At 26.7% G+C, this 13161-nt stretch overlaps 2 protein-coding genes across 5 annotated transcripts in view; one reads left to right on the top strand and one right to left on the bottom strand.

The window, feature by feature from the left end:
• Positions 1-476: 476 nt before the first annotated feature.
• Positions 477-1357, bottom strand: LOC124951455 (40S ribosomal protein S21). Of its 2 annotated transcripts, none has more exons than XM_047499853.1 (4): positions 1261-1357; positions 1103-1161; positions 713-848; positions 477-592 (listed from the first exon to the last, which is right to left on the bottom strand). In XM_047499853.1, the coding sequence occupies exons 2-4, from the start codon at positions 1150-1152 to the stop codon at positions 527-529; spliced, it is 252 nt and encodes an 83-aa protein (XP_047355809.1). In that variant the 5' UTR covers positions 1153-1161; positions 1261-1357; the 3' UTR covers positions 477-526. The 2 variants fall into 2 exon arrangements, with proteins under 2 accessions (XP_047355809.1, XP_047355810.1); XM_047499854.1 differs by having other exon boundaries at positions 1103-1172; positions 1261-1313.
• A 763-nt stretch (positions 1358-2120) lies between these two features.
• Positions 2121-13161, top strand: part of LOC124951495 (probable multidrug resistance-associated protein lethal(2)03659) — a 13440-nt gene continuing 2399 nt past the window's right edge. Inside the window, exons 1-15 of one of the 3 annotated variants that reach the window (XM_047499970.1) lie at positions 2121-2319; positions 5964-6080; positions 6970-7263; positions 7410-7523; positions 7956-8380; positions 8513-8669; positions 8757-8959; positions 9028-9428; positions 9531-9745; positions 9840-10058; positions 10132-10312; positions 10423-10599; positions 10708-11167; positions 11395-11770; positions 12279-12975. In XM_047499970.1, coding sequence (XP_047355926.1) covers positions 6004-6080; positions 6970-7263; positions 7410-7523; positions 7956-8380; positions 8513-8669; positions 8757-8959; positions 9028-9428; positions 9531-9745; positions 9840-10058; positions 10132-10312; positions 10423-10599; positions 10708-11167; positions 11395-11770; positions 12279-12975 — 3996 coding nt within the window. In that variant the 5' untranslated portion in view covers positions 2121-2319; positions 5964-6003. Of the gene's footprint in view, positions 2320-5963; positions 6081-6969; positions 7264-7409; positions 7528-7955; positions 8381-8512; positions 8670-8756; positions 8960-9027; positions 9429-9530; positions 9746-9839; positions 10059-10131; positions 10313-10422; positions 10600-10707; positions 11168-11394; positions 11771-12278; positions 12976-13161 lie in introns of those variants that run through there. The other 2 variants (XM_047499971.1, XM_047499972.1) reach the window with 2 other exon arrangements.

The following is a 13161-nucleotide window of genomic DNA, read 5'->3' as shown; positions in this document are numbered from 1 at the left end:
AGTCGATTTTTATGCCTGCGAAGTCATTGCAATAATAAAGAAACTTCTCTTTTTACACGGTAAAAAAAAAAAGAAAAAAAGAAAAAAAAAAAAAGAAAAAAAAGAAAAAAATATGAATCTTACGAAAATAGAAACGTACTATTTGAACAATAATCGCTATTATGATATATAATTATATTAATAATAATTAAAGATTTGTAGTAAAACTGTACAGAACCAAATAAATTCAAAAATGTCATCAGCCGTACTGATGTTTTGGTTATCTTTTTTTTTTTTTTGTTTGTTTTTTTGTTTTTCCTTTATACATTAATATTGAGAATAAAACATTTATACGTATAGATTAGCAATAAATATATTATATTATAGGACTTTTATTTTTTTTTTTTTTTTTTTTTTTTTTTAATTGAAATCATTGATAAATTTTCATTGTCTTTATCGTGAATATAAAAATAGAAATAATTTTATAAAGACTATTAAAAGTTTTATTAATATAATTTTTATTAAAAAGAAATTATATTATAATATATTAAAAGTTTTTAGGTAATATTCCATCGTCTTTTGCAAGGCGAACTAAACAATCATCCGATTCACCCTGTAATAAAATCAAATATCAATATGATATATATATATATATATATATATATATATATAATTTATATACAATAGTATATTTATTTAATCTATTTGTTATATATTATAATGTAATACATACCATACGACGGATTGCTCCGCATATCGCATACATTTTGGTAGAATCTGTCATACGTCCAGTTTCTGGATCTACTTCTGCCAAAGTCAATTGTATAGACGCATGATCCTTTGCGTGAATAATACGATTACTCGATGAGCTAAAACAAAAATATATATTCATATATTATATGTAATAAAATGAATATTATATGTAATTAATAAATATACAAAGTTATACGACTGATCTCATATTATCAATAAATATTCATATAGTTGTACACATGTATAATAGTAAGTATATATATATATATATATGTAGATTGTTTTTTATTTATGTTGTAATAATTTATAAAAAGATCATTTATGTTTAAAACGCATGGTACACTCTTGAAAATCCACGTGCGATTCTTACCACTTTCTGGGAATATAAAGATCAACCACGTTACCACCGTCGTCCTCCATTTTATGTAACTGCAATGAAAATGAAAAAAAGAAGAAGAAAAAAAAGATAATTTCAAACGCTTTTTATCTCTGTAAAATATGATTTTATGTATTTATAAAAATGCTCACAAACGATTGACTTCGTTCACAAAGAGGCTAGAAGGAAGAAGAGTGAATACGTAACCAACCAAGTAAAACAGTGTTACCAAACGTTTAAATTCATACGATGTTAAAGAAAAATTCTCTAAATTTTCTCAATAACCAATCATCGAGTTAGGTAATATTGAAATGTAAAATTTGAAAACTATGATATATATCGTTACATTATTAACATTATTATCAACATATTACTTTTTCATCATGTATTTTATATACCTTTATTATTATCACTATTATTTAAAATTGAATACATTAAAATATTTCCTTTTGAATCGAACGATATAAAAGAACGTTAAATAAAATTTATATCCCGTTCGTAGGATAATATATAATAATAAAAAAATTCTTTTTTTAAAATTATACCTTTGAAAGATTAGAATAATCGATATTCGTTAATAATAAAATCATATATACATTTATTATATGATAATTCGTAAAAGAAAAAATTCGATGTATAATTTTTTTACAACGTTCAATTGACCTTTAACGAAAAAATTCACATTCTCACGTGAAAAATATAAAATAATCTTATGGTGCTGGTGGTGGCGGTGGTGGTGGTGGTGGGAGGGAGAGGTTAAATGTTTGAACTCAATTTTTTTTTCTTTTTCTTTTTTTTTTCTTTTTCTTTTTTTCCCCTTTTCTTTTTTTCACATACAAATAATTCACTTGAATTATGTTAAGTTTCGTCAATTTTTGAAATCTAATATACTCTATATAATAAAGTTTGAAATTTATCTTCGGATGAAACTATTTTCAGTTAACGGCGCTACAGTCGTTAAAGAAGACAGCGATCTCTTATATAAAAGTAGAATTCATTCAATTTCAGTAGGTTGTTCATGGTCACGTGTTTATGATTCGGGGTTAACCAATGATACATGCGTTTTTTATTGCAGTGTAGCAAATGCTTTCTGCACGGTTAGGCGTTTAGTTCGACCGTTAAAGGGATTATTAGACCAATCGAATAGTATGGGATCCTGACGCATAAAGCTTAAGCAAGTTTTTTTTACTTTTCATCTTTATTTTTACGAAGTAAGTAAAAATTCATGTCTATTATAATTGCAACATATTACGTTATAATATGCATATTATATATATATATATATATATATATATATATATATATATGCGCGCGCGCACACACACGTATATACGCACATTTATATATATATATATATATATATATATATATATATATATATATATTTCGAATTAAATAAGAGAATTGTATGTGTGAATTCTACTTAAATTTATTTTCATTCTCCGTATGATTCGATATTGCATAGCCGTTTTCGTAACCTTGAGCGATTTAAGAAAGTAGGATGAGCATGATAAGCTCAAATTTGAGGAAAATCGATCACCATTCGAATTTTTAATTATATATATATATATATATATATATATATTATTATTATTATTATTGTTATTATATCTATATCATCATCGTCATCTTTTCTTTCTTCTTCTTCGTCTTCTTCTTTGTCTTCTTTTTTTTATTATTATTATTATTATTATTATTATTATTATTATTATTATTATTATTATTATTATTATTATTATTACTACATTTATGTTCGCTTTACTTTATGATATCGATCGACAGTTATAATCGATCGACAGTAGACAAATAATTACAACTGTTTCTTTCGCAAAATTTATCAACTGTTGCATACATTAAAGTAATAATCGGAATTATTATGTTTGCCAAAGAAATGATATATTTTTTATTATCTCTTTATTCTTCTTCTTCTTCTTCTTCTTCTTCTTCTGTTTCTTCTTCTTATTCTTATTATTATTACTAATATCCTTATTATTATTATTATTATTATTCTCTCTAAACTAATTTACTTCTATCCTTGGATGATTTTTCCTTATAAACACGTTTTTTTTTTTTTTTTTTCTTCTACTTCTTCCTCTTCTTCTTTACCATTGTTTAGAGGAAGATACTATTAGTTTCGTTTCAGGAATTTACGAACGTATGTGTACGTTTTTAAGATAATAGTTACTACAATGATAACTAATTATGCGTATTAAAGAAAGAGATATAGAAAATAATATGTAAAATTTGTATTATCAAGTAGCAATATACGTGACATATATTTATATCTATTATCATATACATGACGTATATTTATATATATATATATCAGATATATATATATATTATTGAATATTTAGATAAAGCGTATATAGATTTGAATGATTGTTGAGCTTTAATCTGTGATTCAGTTATTAGATTTTATACGATTCAACAAAACCGCATCACACACTTGCGCACATATACACACACACACACACACGATATATCGTACACATAAGCACGATATTATCGTACAATTCGCGATAGACGAGACATACAAGTATTGTACGATAAAGAAAAAAGAAAAAAAAAAAAAAAAGAAAAAAAAAAGAAAAAAAAAAAAAGAAAAAAAAGACTCCGTGAGGGTGAAAAGAAAAAGAAAAAGAAAAAGAAAAAGAAAAAGAAAAAGAAAAAGAAAAAGAAAAAGAAAAAGAAAAAGAAAAAAAAAAGAACATACAAATCAAACCTGTTGATTTGTAGGTTCACGTAAGGGAATGGCCTTGAAAGATGAAAATAGTCATTTGTTATAAACGTTTTATCATCCACGTAATAATCTTTTTTATTTCAGGATTAAGTATCATCATAAATTATTGTTTTAAACGACAGTTTTTTTTTTTTTTTTTTTTTTTTTTTACTTATTTTTCTTATCAGTATCAATAAATTTAATCGTGCGAACTTAAGGATAAAGTTTACAAGCAAAGTCGACGTTCAAATATTTGTTTTTTTTTTTCCTTTAAAGTCTCTCTCTCTCTCTCTCTCTCTCTCTCTTTCTCTTTCTCTTTCTCTATCTCTTTCTTTCTCTATCTCTATCTATCTATTTTTCTCCTTTTTTTTTTTTTTTTTTTGCCGTTTAAGCAATATCCTAATTATTAGATTGTTCGTGAGTGACATTATTAACAACGTGAAAAAAATTTGAAGGATGAATTTCCTTTTAAAATACGATATCTACGTAATTATTATTCTAATAAATTGCAATGGTGATATAAAAATTTTGCATATTTACGAAGAAAGGAAAAAAAAAAAAAAGAAAAAAGAAAGAATCAATTAAGTCTCTTTTAACGATTATTATTATATACGATTAGTATATATCGTAATTTGTTGATTATTCCATTAAGAAATGAAAAAAAAAGTCACATAATAAAAGAAATACTTGTATTTCTTTTTTCTATGAACTATACATCATTTGATTTCGAAGAAATTTATTTATAAATTCTCATGTTATTTTTAAGATAATGCGAAAGAATTTCTTTACGATATCAGTTCCGGATTATTTATTTTCTATATGAGATTATTGATGATATTAAACTTCTTATTATCTTTTGGCATAATATTTCTTTTAATTGTCAATCAGATGTTGTTCATTCAAGATACACGTGTGTGTGTGTGTGTGTGTACGTAATCTTTGTTTTTATGCTGTAATGTTGTGTAATACTTTGTTATTCTTTTTTTTTTTCTTTTTTTTTCTTTTTTTCTTTTTTTTTTTTTTTTTTTTTTTTCTATATCAATGACATTCTCACCATTTGGATTATTACCGAAACAGTAACAATAAGTATAAGTATATATAGTCATTTGATTATTATCAACTATTATTATACGTGTGTACGTGTGTATGTGTACGAATAGAAATAATTAAATAAATGTATTCTTATATATTATCTATATACGTGTATTGATTTGTACCGATATTATATAAAATGTCAATGAAAAAAAAAAAAAAAATCAAAATTACCAAGGAACAAAATCTATAATTAAATTTTATTGTATAGTTAAATTAATAATGTCTATTTGATAAAAAAAAATTGTAATATAGAATAAAATTGTCGATAACGATGAAACAATTCTTTTGCACATATGAAATATACGATGAATAATTATATACAATGTATTTATGTTTGTATACGTATAGACGTATAAACGTACGATATTCTAGGGAGAGTAATAGCGAGAAGAAAAAATTGCTGAGTAACGATTAACGCTTAACTAAAGTCGATATACTTATACTATTAAAAAAGATATAATATTTGTAAAGCTGCTGAGATAACGGGCAAAGCAATGTGGGTATATATTGGAAAGAGAAGATAAGATACGATTATTATCATATTCCAACCCTTTTATAAAATAAGGAAAGAAAAAAATTAAGAAATGAAAAAAATCAGAAAAAGAAAAGATCATTGTAATATTATACCGTAATATCGAGTGTAGATTATTATTGCAATTTGTAAAATGTATTTATTTATTTTTCTTTTTCTTTTTCTTCTTTCTTCTTTTTTTCTGTGTTATATTTATCGTCTCCACCTTCCCTTACTTCACCCCAACTTCAAATAAGATTAATTGGAAAAATGCAATATCCCTTTTTTATACGAAGTTATGTTTTTTTTTTTTTTTTTTTTTTTTTTATATATACGTATGTATATAAAAAAAAAATATATATATATATACTTTGTATTATTTTTTAGTTTCAATTTTTATTACTTCAATTATTCCTTACTCGTGCATATGTACGATTACAATTGTAATGTTTCTTTTCTTTTCTTTTTCTTTTTTTTTTTTTTTTTTTTTTTTTTTTTTTTTCACAACTTCCTCTCTTTGTTTTCAGAAAAGGCGAGTAAACGATCGTAATACAATATATTATTGTCATGGATGGAAAACAGAAATTTGAGAAGAAAAAAAATCCTCGCGAGGAAGCCAATCCTCTTAGCGCATTAACTTTCACGTAAGTAATACTTAAAGCAATTGAAAATACTTGTTTCGATATGATAAGAGTTATTTATTATAGATATACGCATATATACATGTATATGCATATATATATATATATATATATATATATATATATACTTATCATCTCATTTTAAAGTATCTTATTGTCATGACAATCGCTGATAAATACTATATTGGTGTATATTGCTTAAACTAAACGATTGCAAGGTTGAATAAGGATAAATATCTTAATAAGGAGAATTTATCTGCGTATCTGATACAAACATATCTTTTATAAACTGAAAGGGTATAATCATTCATTCGTTTATGCTTGCGAACGATTATTAGATTCCTATCATTATATCAGTAATGACTATTGAATAAAATGTTACCATTAATTTAATTTATCATTATTTCTTTTTTTTTCTCTTGTTGATAATCGTAGAATATATTTTGCAATATTTATTTTTGTTTTTGTGTCATATTAACGATGAATATAATTATTATAATTTTTGATTCATTTTGGGGGAAAAAAAAAAAAACAAAAAAAAAAGAGAACAAAATTTATCTTCTCTATTTCTATATCTATCTGTAATGTCTATCATGTTATTATACAATTAATTAAGAAAAATCTTTGATTCATTTTGGGGGAAAAAAAAAAGAGAACAAAATTTATCTTCTCTATTTCTATATCTATCTGTAATGTCTATCATGTTATTATACAATTAATTAAGAAAAATCTTTGATTCATTTTGGGGGAAAAAAAAAAGAGAACAAAATTTATCTTCTCTATTTCTATGCCTATTTTTAATGTTTATCATGTTATTCTACAATTAATTAAGAAGAATATATATATATATATATATATATATTCATATTATATTTTTATATTTTCATAACAGGTGGATTTTACGCACTTTCTGGATAGGATATCACAGAGATCTTGAAGTATCTGATCTCTATAAACCCCTTAAGGAGCATACAAGTAGTATACTTGGAGAAAAGCTAACTGCTTTGTGGGAAGCAGAATGTCAGAGGATAAACGAAAAAAAAAATAAGGCTGCTAAAAATGGTGGAAAGATTGACGATGAAAGTAATTTGAAAGAACCAAGTTTATTGAAAGTTTTAATCAAATGTTTTGGTGCACGCATAATGTTCTATGGAATAATATTGGTCATAATGGAAATAGTACTCAGGTAATTACACGTTATATATTATCGTACAATAACTACAATTTTTTTATTTCTTTCGTTCAGATAAAGTACTTATATAATCAATTAATTAGCAAATATTTCTATTAAGTTTATTATTATTATTATTATTATTATTATTATATATGCAGATTATTTCAACCATTCTTTCTTGGTCTATTAATCCGTTACTATACACCACGAGAACATACCTATGTTTCAGTAAATGATGATCCACTGTATAAGAAGCAAAATAATTCTGATATGCAAGTTCGCAAAAATAAGAATTTTGAAAGATCATTAAATCCCCTTTTTACATTTTTTTCCTTATTAACCATCTAAATTACTTCTTATTACTCTATCTTTATATTTGGTTGAAATTTCATTTGTTCTTTTTTTTTTTTTGCATGTTTATTTAATTTAGAACTTTTGATTTGCATAATAAATACTCTTTCATTTCTATTATTCATTCTTATTTGTTTATTTACATTGTCATTGATTTAAAACATTTTCAAGATTTATAGATGAGAATATATTATGTTTAAATTTACGTAGACAATTAAAGCGACATTTAATACTGTTTTATTAATATAATAATAGAATGTTATTTTAATTATTATCGCTTTAAGCATGTTAACAAAAAATATCTATAATTAATAAATATTGTAATATAAATGTTTTCTTCTTTTATTATATAGGGTACTACAACCATTATTCCTTGGCTATTTACTGCGATATTATAATACTACAGAAGTATCAAAAAATGAAGCATATTTATATGCTCTTGGAATAATATTGTGTTCTGCTATTAATATATTTGTTGTACACCCATACATGATGGCTATTCTTCATATGGGTATGAAAATGAGAGTAGCTTGCTGTTCCTTAATATATAGAAAAGCATTAAGATTATCAAGAACTGCATTAGGAAACACAACGATTGGACAAGCCGTTAATCTTTTATCAAATGATGTAAATAGATTTGATGTCGCTATCATATTTTTACACTACTTATGGATTGCGCCACTTGAAACTATAATTATTACCTACTTCATGTTCGCTGAAGTACAAATAGCTGCTATTATTGGTGTCGCAACATTGTTAATGTTTATACCACTTCAAGGTAAAAGCATATTTTATTTTGGTTTAACTAATAATAGTCATATAGATATATATACATATATATATCTATATATATATATATATATATATATATATATATATATAAATAATTTATTTGAATCCTTTCATTTAGGATATTTGGGTAAGAAGTCATCGGAATTAAGATTGAGAACAGCTATAAGAACAGATGAAAGAGTTAGATTAACAAACGAGATTATAACTGGAATTCAAGCGATCAAAATGTATACATGGGAAAAACCATTCAGTGATTTAATAGAGAAAGCTAGAAAGTAAAACAAAATAATATTATTATTAATTTTATAAATGTTATATATTTAAACCTTTTAACTACATTAGAAATATTTCTTGATTAATAGGAAAGAAATCAATGTTATCCGTTCAACGTCATACATCCGAGGTGTTACAATGTCATTCATTATTTTCACTACAAGAATGTGTTTGTTTATCACTATATTGGCCTACGTCTTATTAGATGGAAAGATAACAGCTGAAAAAGTTTTTATATTGACAGCATATTATAATATTTTACGACAAACTATGACAGTTTTTTTCCCACAAGGTAAGATTAAAACTATTCTTAGCTGTTGACAAATAAATAATGAAATTATTTATATATTTATGTATTAGGTATTACCCAAGTAGCAGAAGCTATGGTTTCTATAAGAAGATTACAGAAATTTATGATGTATGAGGAAGTGACATCGAAAAAAAAAGTAGATAAGAATAAACATATTGTAAACCAAAAGAATAAAAACAAAACTAATTTAAACAATGAAGTAAATGATGATGTAATAAATAGGAGGAACAGTTCTACCGAACAACCGAAATTAGATAACGAGGATTTTATAAAATTAGAACGTGTTTCTGCTAAATGGTTTTCATCTGAAAACGAATATACATTGCAGGATATTAATATACGTGTTCGTCCAGGTGAACTTATAGCGATAGTTGGACAAGTTGGTTCAGGAAAAAGCAGTTTGTTAAATGTTATCTTAAAGGAATTGAAAGTATGCTCCGGTAATTTACAAGTATGTTAATTTATTTATAATAATATTATTATCATATGACTATTGATTTAAATGTGATTAAAACAATTAAAATTAAATTGTTCAATTATTTTTCATTTACAGGTTAATGGAAGTATCTCTTACGCTAGTCAAGAACCATGGTTATTTGCTGGTTCGGTTAGACAAAATATTTTATTTGGTCAAGCGATGGATCAAGTTCGATACAATAATGTTATTAAAGTATGTCAATTAAAAAGGGACTTTACATTGTTACCTTATGGCGATAAGACAATAGTAGGAGAACGAGGTATAAGTTTGTCCGGCGGTCAACGTGCTAGGTCAGTATATTTTAATTGGGATTAAATAATTATTTTAAAAATATATTATAAATGTTACAATAAATCAAAAAACCAAAAAACAAACAAAAAATAGGATAAATTTAGCAAGAGCGGTTTATGCAGAATCGGATATTTACTTGCTGGATGATCCATTAAGCGCCGTAGATGCTCACGTTGGTAAACATATGTTCGAGGAGTGCGTTGTTAAATATTTAAAAGGAAAAACCAGAGTACTTGTTACTCATCAATTACAATATTTGCACAATGTCAGTAGAATTATTGTATTGAAGGATGGCGTGATTCAGGCGGAGGGGTAAGTTCATTTAAAGATATTTTTTTCTTTTTTTTGCAAAATATCAATATAACGTAAATGTCCCTTTAATAAGGACGTACGACGAGTTGGGCTCAAAAGGAGTCGATTTTGGACATTTGTTGGAAACTCCAACGAACAACGAGGAACAATCATCATCTACGCCCGCAAGTAGAAGCAATTCTCGTAATCCAAGTATCACTTCGTTGAGTTCTTGCAAGACGAATGACACCAGCAAGCAACCAGAACCAGAAGAGGTAATAATAATATATTTAATTTCACGGTAACTCATTTATTTATTATTTTTATTATTATTATTTTACATTACTTTTTTTTTTTTTTTTTTTTCTCATTTATTTATTTTCAGGTAGCCGAAATGCGAACTAAAGGTAGTGTTTCTGGAAAAGTTTACGCTGGCTATTTCTTAGCCGGTGGTAATTGGTGTATAGTTGCATTAGTATTTGGATTTTGTGTAATGGCACAATCGGCAGCAAGCGGAGGTGATTTCTTTATATCTAAATGGGTCAATATGGAAGAGACGTCGGTAAGTACAAACATATTTTTTTCTCTTTTTTCTTTTTTTTTTTTTTTTTTTTTATATTTAAAAAAAATCATATCGTACCTAATCTTAACGTTGTAATCTTATCAATAGATTGATGTAACGAAAGACGGTGCTACACATTTGGACTGGAAAGGACCGATTGAACGAGAAACTTGTATTTATATATACAGTGCTTTTACTGTATTTACCATAGGAATAACTCTCGTACGTTCGTTATCATTTTTCAATATGTGTATGCGAGCGTCAACTACGTTACACGATAAAATGTTTCGTTGTATCAGTAATGCAAAAATGTTATTCTTCAATACTAATAACTCTGGTCGAGTTCTCAATCGATTTTCAAAGGATATGGGAGCCGTAGATGAACTTTTACCAATAGCATTGATCGATTGCATACAAATTGGCTTAGCATTGCTCGGAATTATAACAGTCGTTGCCATTGCTAATCCATGGTTAATGATACCGACTGTTTTAATTGGATTGATATTTTATTATCTACGAGTTTTCTATATTGCGACAAGTCGGAGCGTTAAACGTCTCGAAGGAATCAGTGAGTACCTCAAATAAAATAATTAACTACGATAAAAAACTACTATGATAAAAAAAAGAAAGAAAAAGAAAAAATCAGTATTCTCATATTTTCGATTTCAAAAAATGCATGATATTCGATCATGTCGTCTTCTCAAATATAGATATTTTTAATATATTTTAATAAGATAAATTCGTTAATAAATTAATTGGAGAGAACAAATGAGTATAATCATAAATGGTCATCAGCCCGTTCACCGGTGTTTGGACACCTGAACGCAACGCTACAGGGTTTACCAACGATACGATCCTTCGAAGCCGGTGAAATCCTTATTAAGGAATTCGACAATCATCAGGATTTGCATTCCTCGGCTTGGTTTATATTCATTGCCTCCTCTCGTGCCTTTGGATTTTGGTTAGATGTCTTCTGCCTGGTGTACATAGCTTTGGTTACTCTGAGCTTTCTCATTATGTATGATGATGCTGCTGGATCGATGAAAGGTGGTGACGTTGGTCTGGCGATTACTCAAAGTATTGGTTTGACCGGGATGTTCCAATGGGGTATGCGACAGAGTACAGAATTGGAAAATCAAATGACATCGGTCGAACGTATACTCGAGTACAGGTATGTCCTAAATCTCTAAATATTTTCCCATAAGTGTAGTTTACGTTAATTATTAAAATATTTTTTTCTAACAGAATTTAAATGTTTAGATATTAATTATGAAAGTTTTATTACTTTGAGTATCGTCGAATGAACGATATCGAGTTTTATTCAAAAAAATTTAACATGAAAATTAATGTTTCTTTTTTCTTTTTCTTTTTTTTTTCTTTTTTTTTTTTTCGATCACTCCCCTTCCTCAAATATTTTCTATTGAAATATTGAACATTATTGGTTTGTAAGTAGCGAAAGATTTATCATTTTTAAAAGCTAATTGCGATATTGTAAAAAGTTGTTGAGAAGTTCGTATTTTTAAGATAATATTTAAAAATGCCGTAAAAAATAAATCTATAAATAATGAATTTATAAATCACTATCGAATATATTTGATCTTACTCGTTTGTAAAAAGGATAATATAATATCTTTGTATTATTATATATGAAATTGAAAGGGAGAATTAATTTTTTTCAGTAAAATCGAGAGCGAACCACCGTTGGAAAGTACACCCGACAAGAAACCACCAGAAAATTGGCCTCAACAGGGAAAGATCGAGTTCAAAGGTGTATCGATGCGTTATTCATTATTAGAATCACCAGTATTAATGGATTTAACATTCTTTATAAAGCCAAAGGAAAAGGTAGGGATCGTTGGTAGAACAGGAGCAGGTAAATCCTCATTGATTTCTGCATTGTTCCGTTTCGCTGAAATCGATGGACCAATATTGATCGATGGTATTGATACAAGTACAATTGGCCTACACGATTTACGTTCGATAATGAGTATAATACCGCAAGAGCCATTTTTATTTTCTGGCACATTAAGAAGAAATCTTGATCCGTTTGATAATTATCAAGACAATTTATTGTGGCAAGCATTGGAAGAAGTTGAACTTAAAGAAATGGGATTGGAGGCACACATTAACGAAGGTGGATCTAATTTGAGCGTTGGCCAACGACAATTGGTATGTTTGGCACGAGCGATCGTACGAAATAATCCAATTCTTATCTTGGATGAAGCCACGGCCAATGTCGATCCACGTACGGATGAACTTATACAAAAGACTATACGTCAAAAGTTTGAGAATTGTACGGTACTTACTATTGCACATCGTCTTCATACCGTCATGGATAGCGATCGTATATTGGTAATGGATGCCGGTCATGCGGTGGTAAGTTATAATCCATTATCTTAGACATATCATAATTCTTTATCTCATGTCGACGAATGAATTCCTTGGCTTTCTTTTCTTTTCTTTTTTTTTCTTTTTTTCTTTTTTTTTTTTCGTATCATGCTTTCTTTGATATGCCCCTGCTTATGTAATTACATATATATCTTGCTACGTCTTAATGATATT

Source organism: Vespa velutina, chromosome 9, assembly GCF_912470025.1.
Source record: "Vespa velutina chromosome 9, iVesVel2.1, whole genome shotgun sequence".
Classification (NCBI taxonomy): Eukaryota; Metazoa; Arthropoda; class Insecta; order Hymenoptera; family Vespidae; genus Vespa; species Vespa velutina.
Note: the sequence above shows the minus strand (reverse complement) of the source record. Positions and strands in the feature narration are given on the sequence as shown.

Excerpts from the sequence above, each read along its gene's own strand:
- LOC124951455 (XM_047499853.1), bottom strand. The coding sequence starts at position 1,152 with ATGGAGGACGACGGTGGTAACGTGGTTGATCTTTATATTCCCAGAAAG. Across the intron at positions 849-1,102 it reads CTTTATATTCCCAGAAAGTG|CTCATCGAGTAATCGTATTA; the intron begins GTAAGAATCGCA and ends TTTTTGTTTTAG. Across the intron at positions 593-712 it reads GCGGAGCAATCCGTCGTATG|GGTGAATCGGATGATTGTTT; the intron begins GTATGTATTACA and ends ATTTTATTACAG.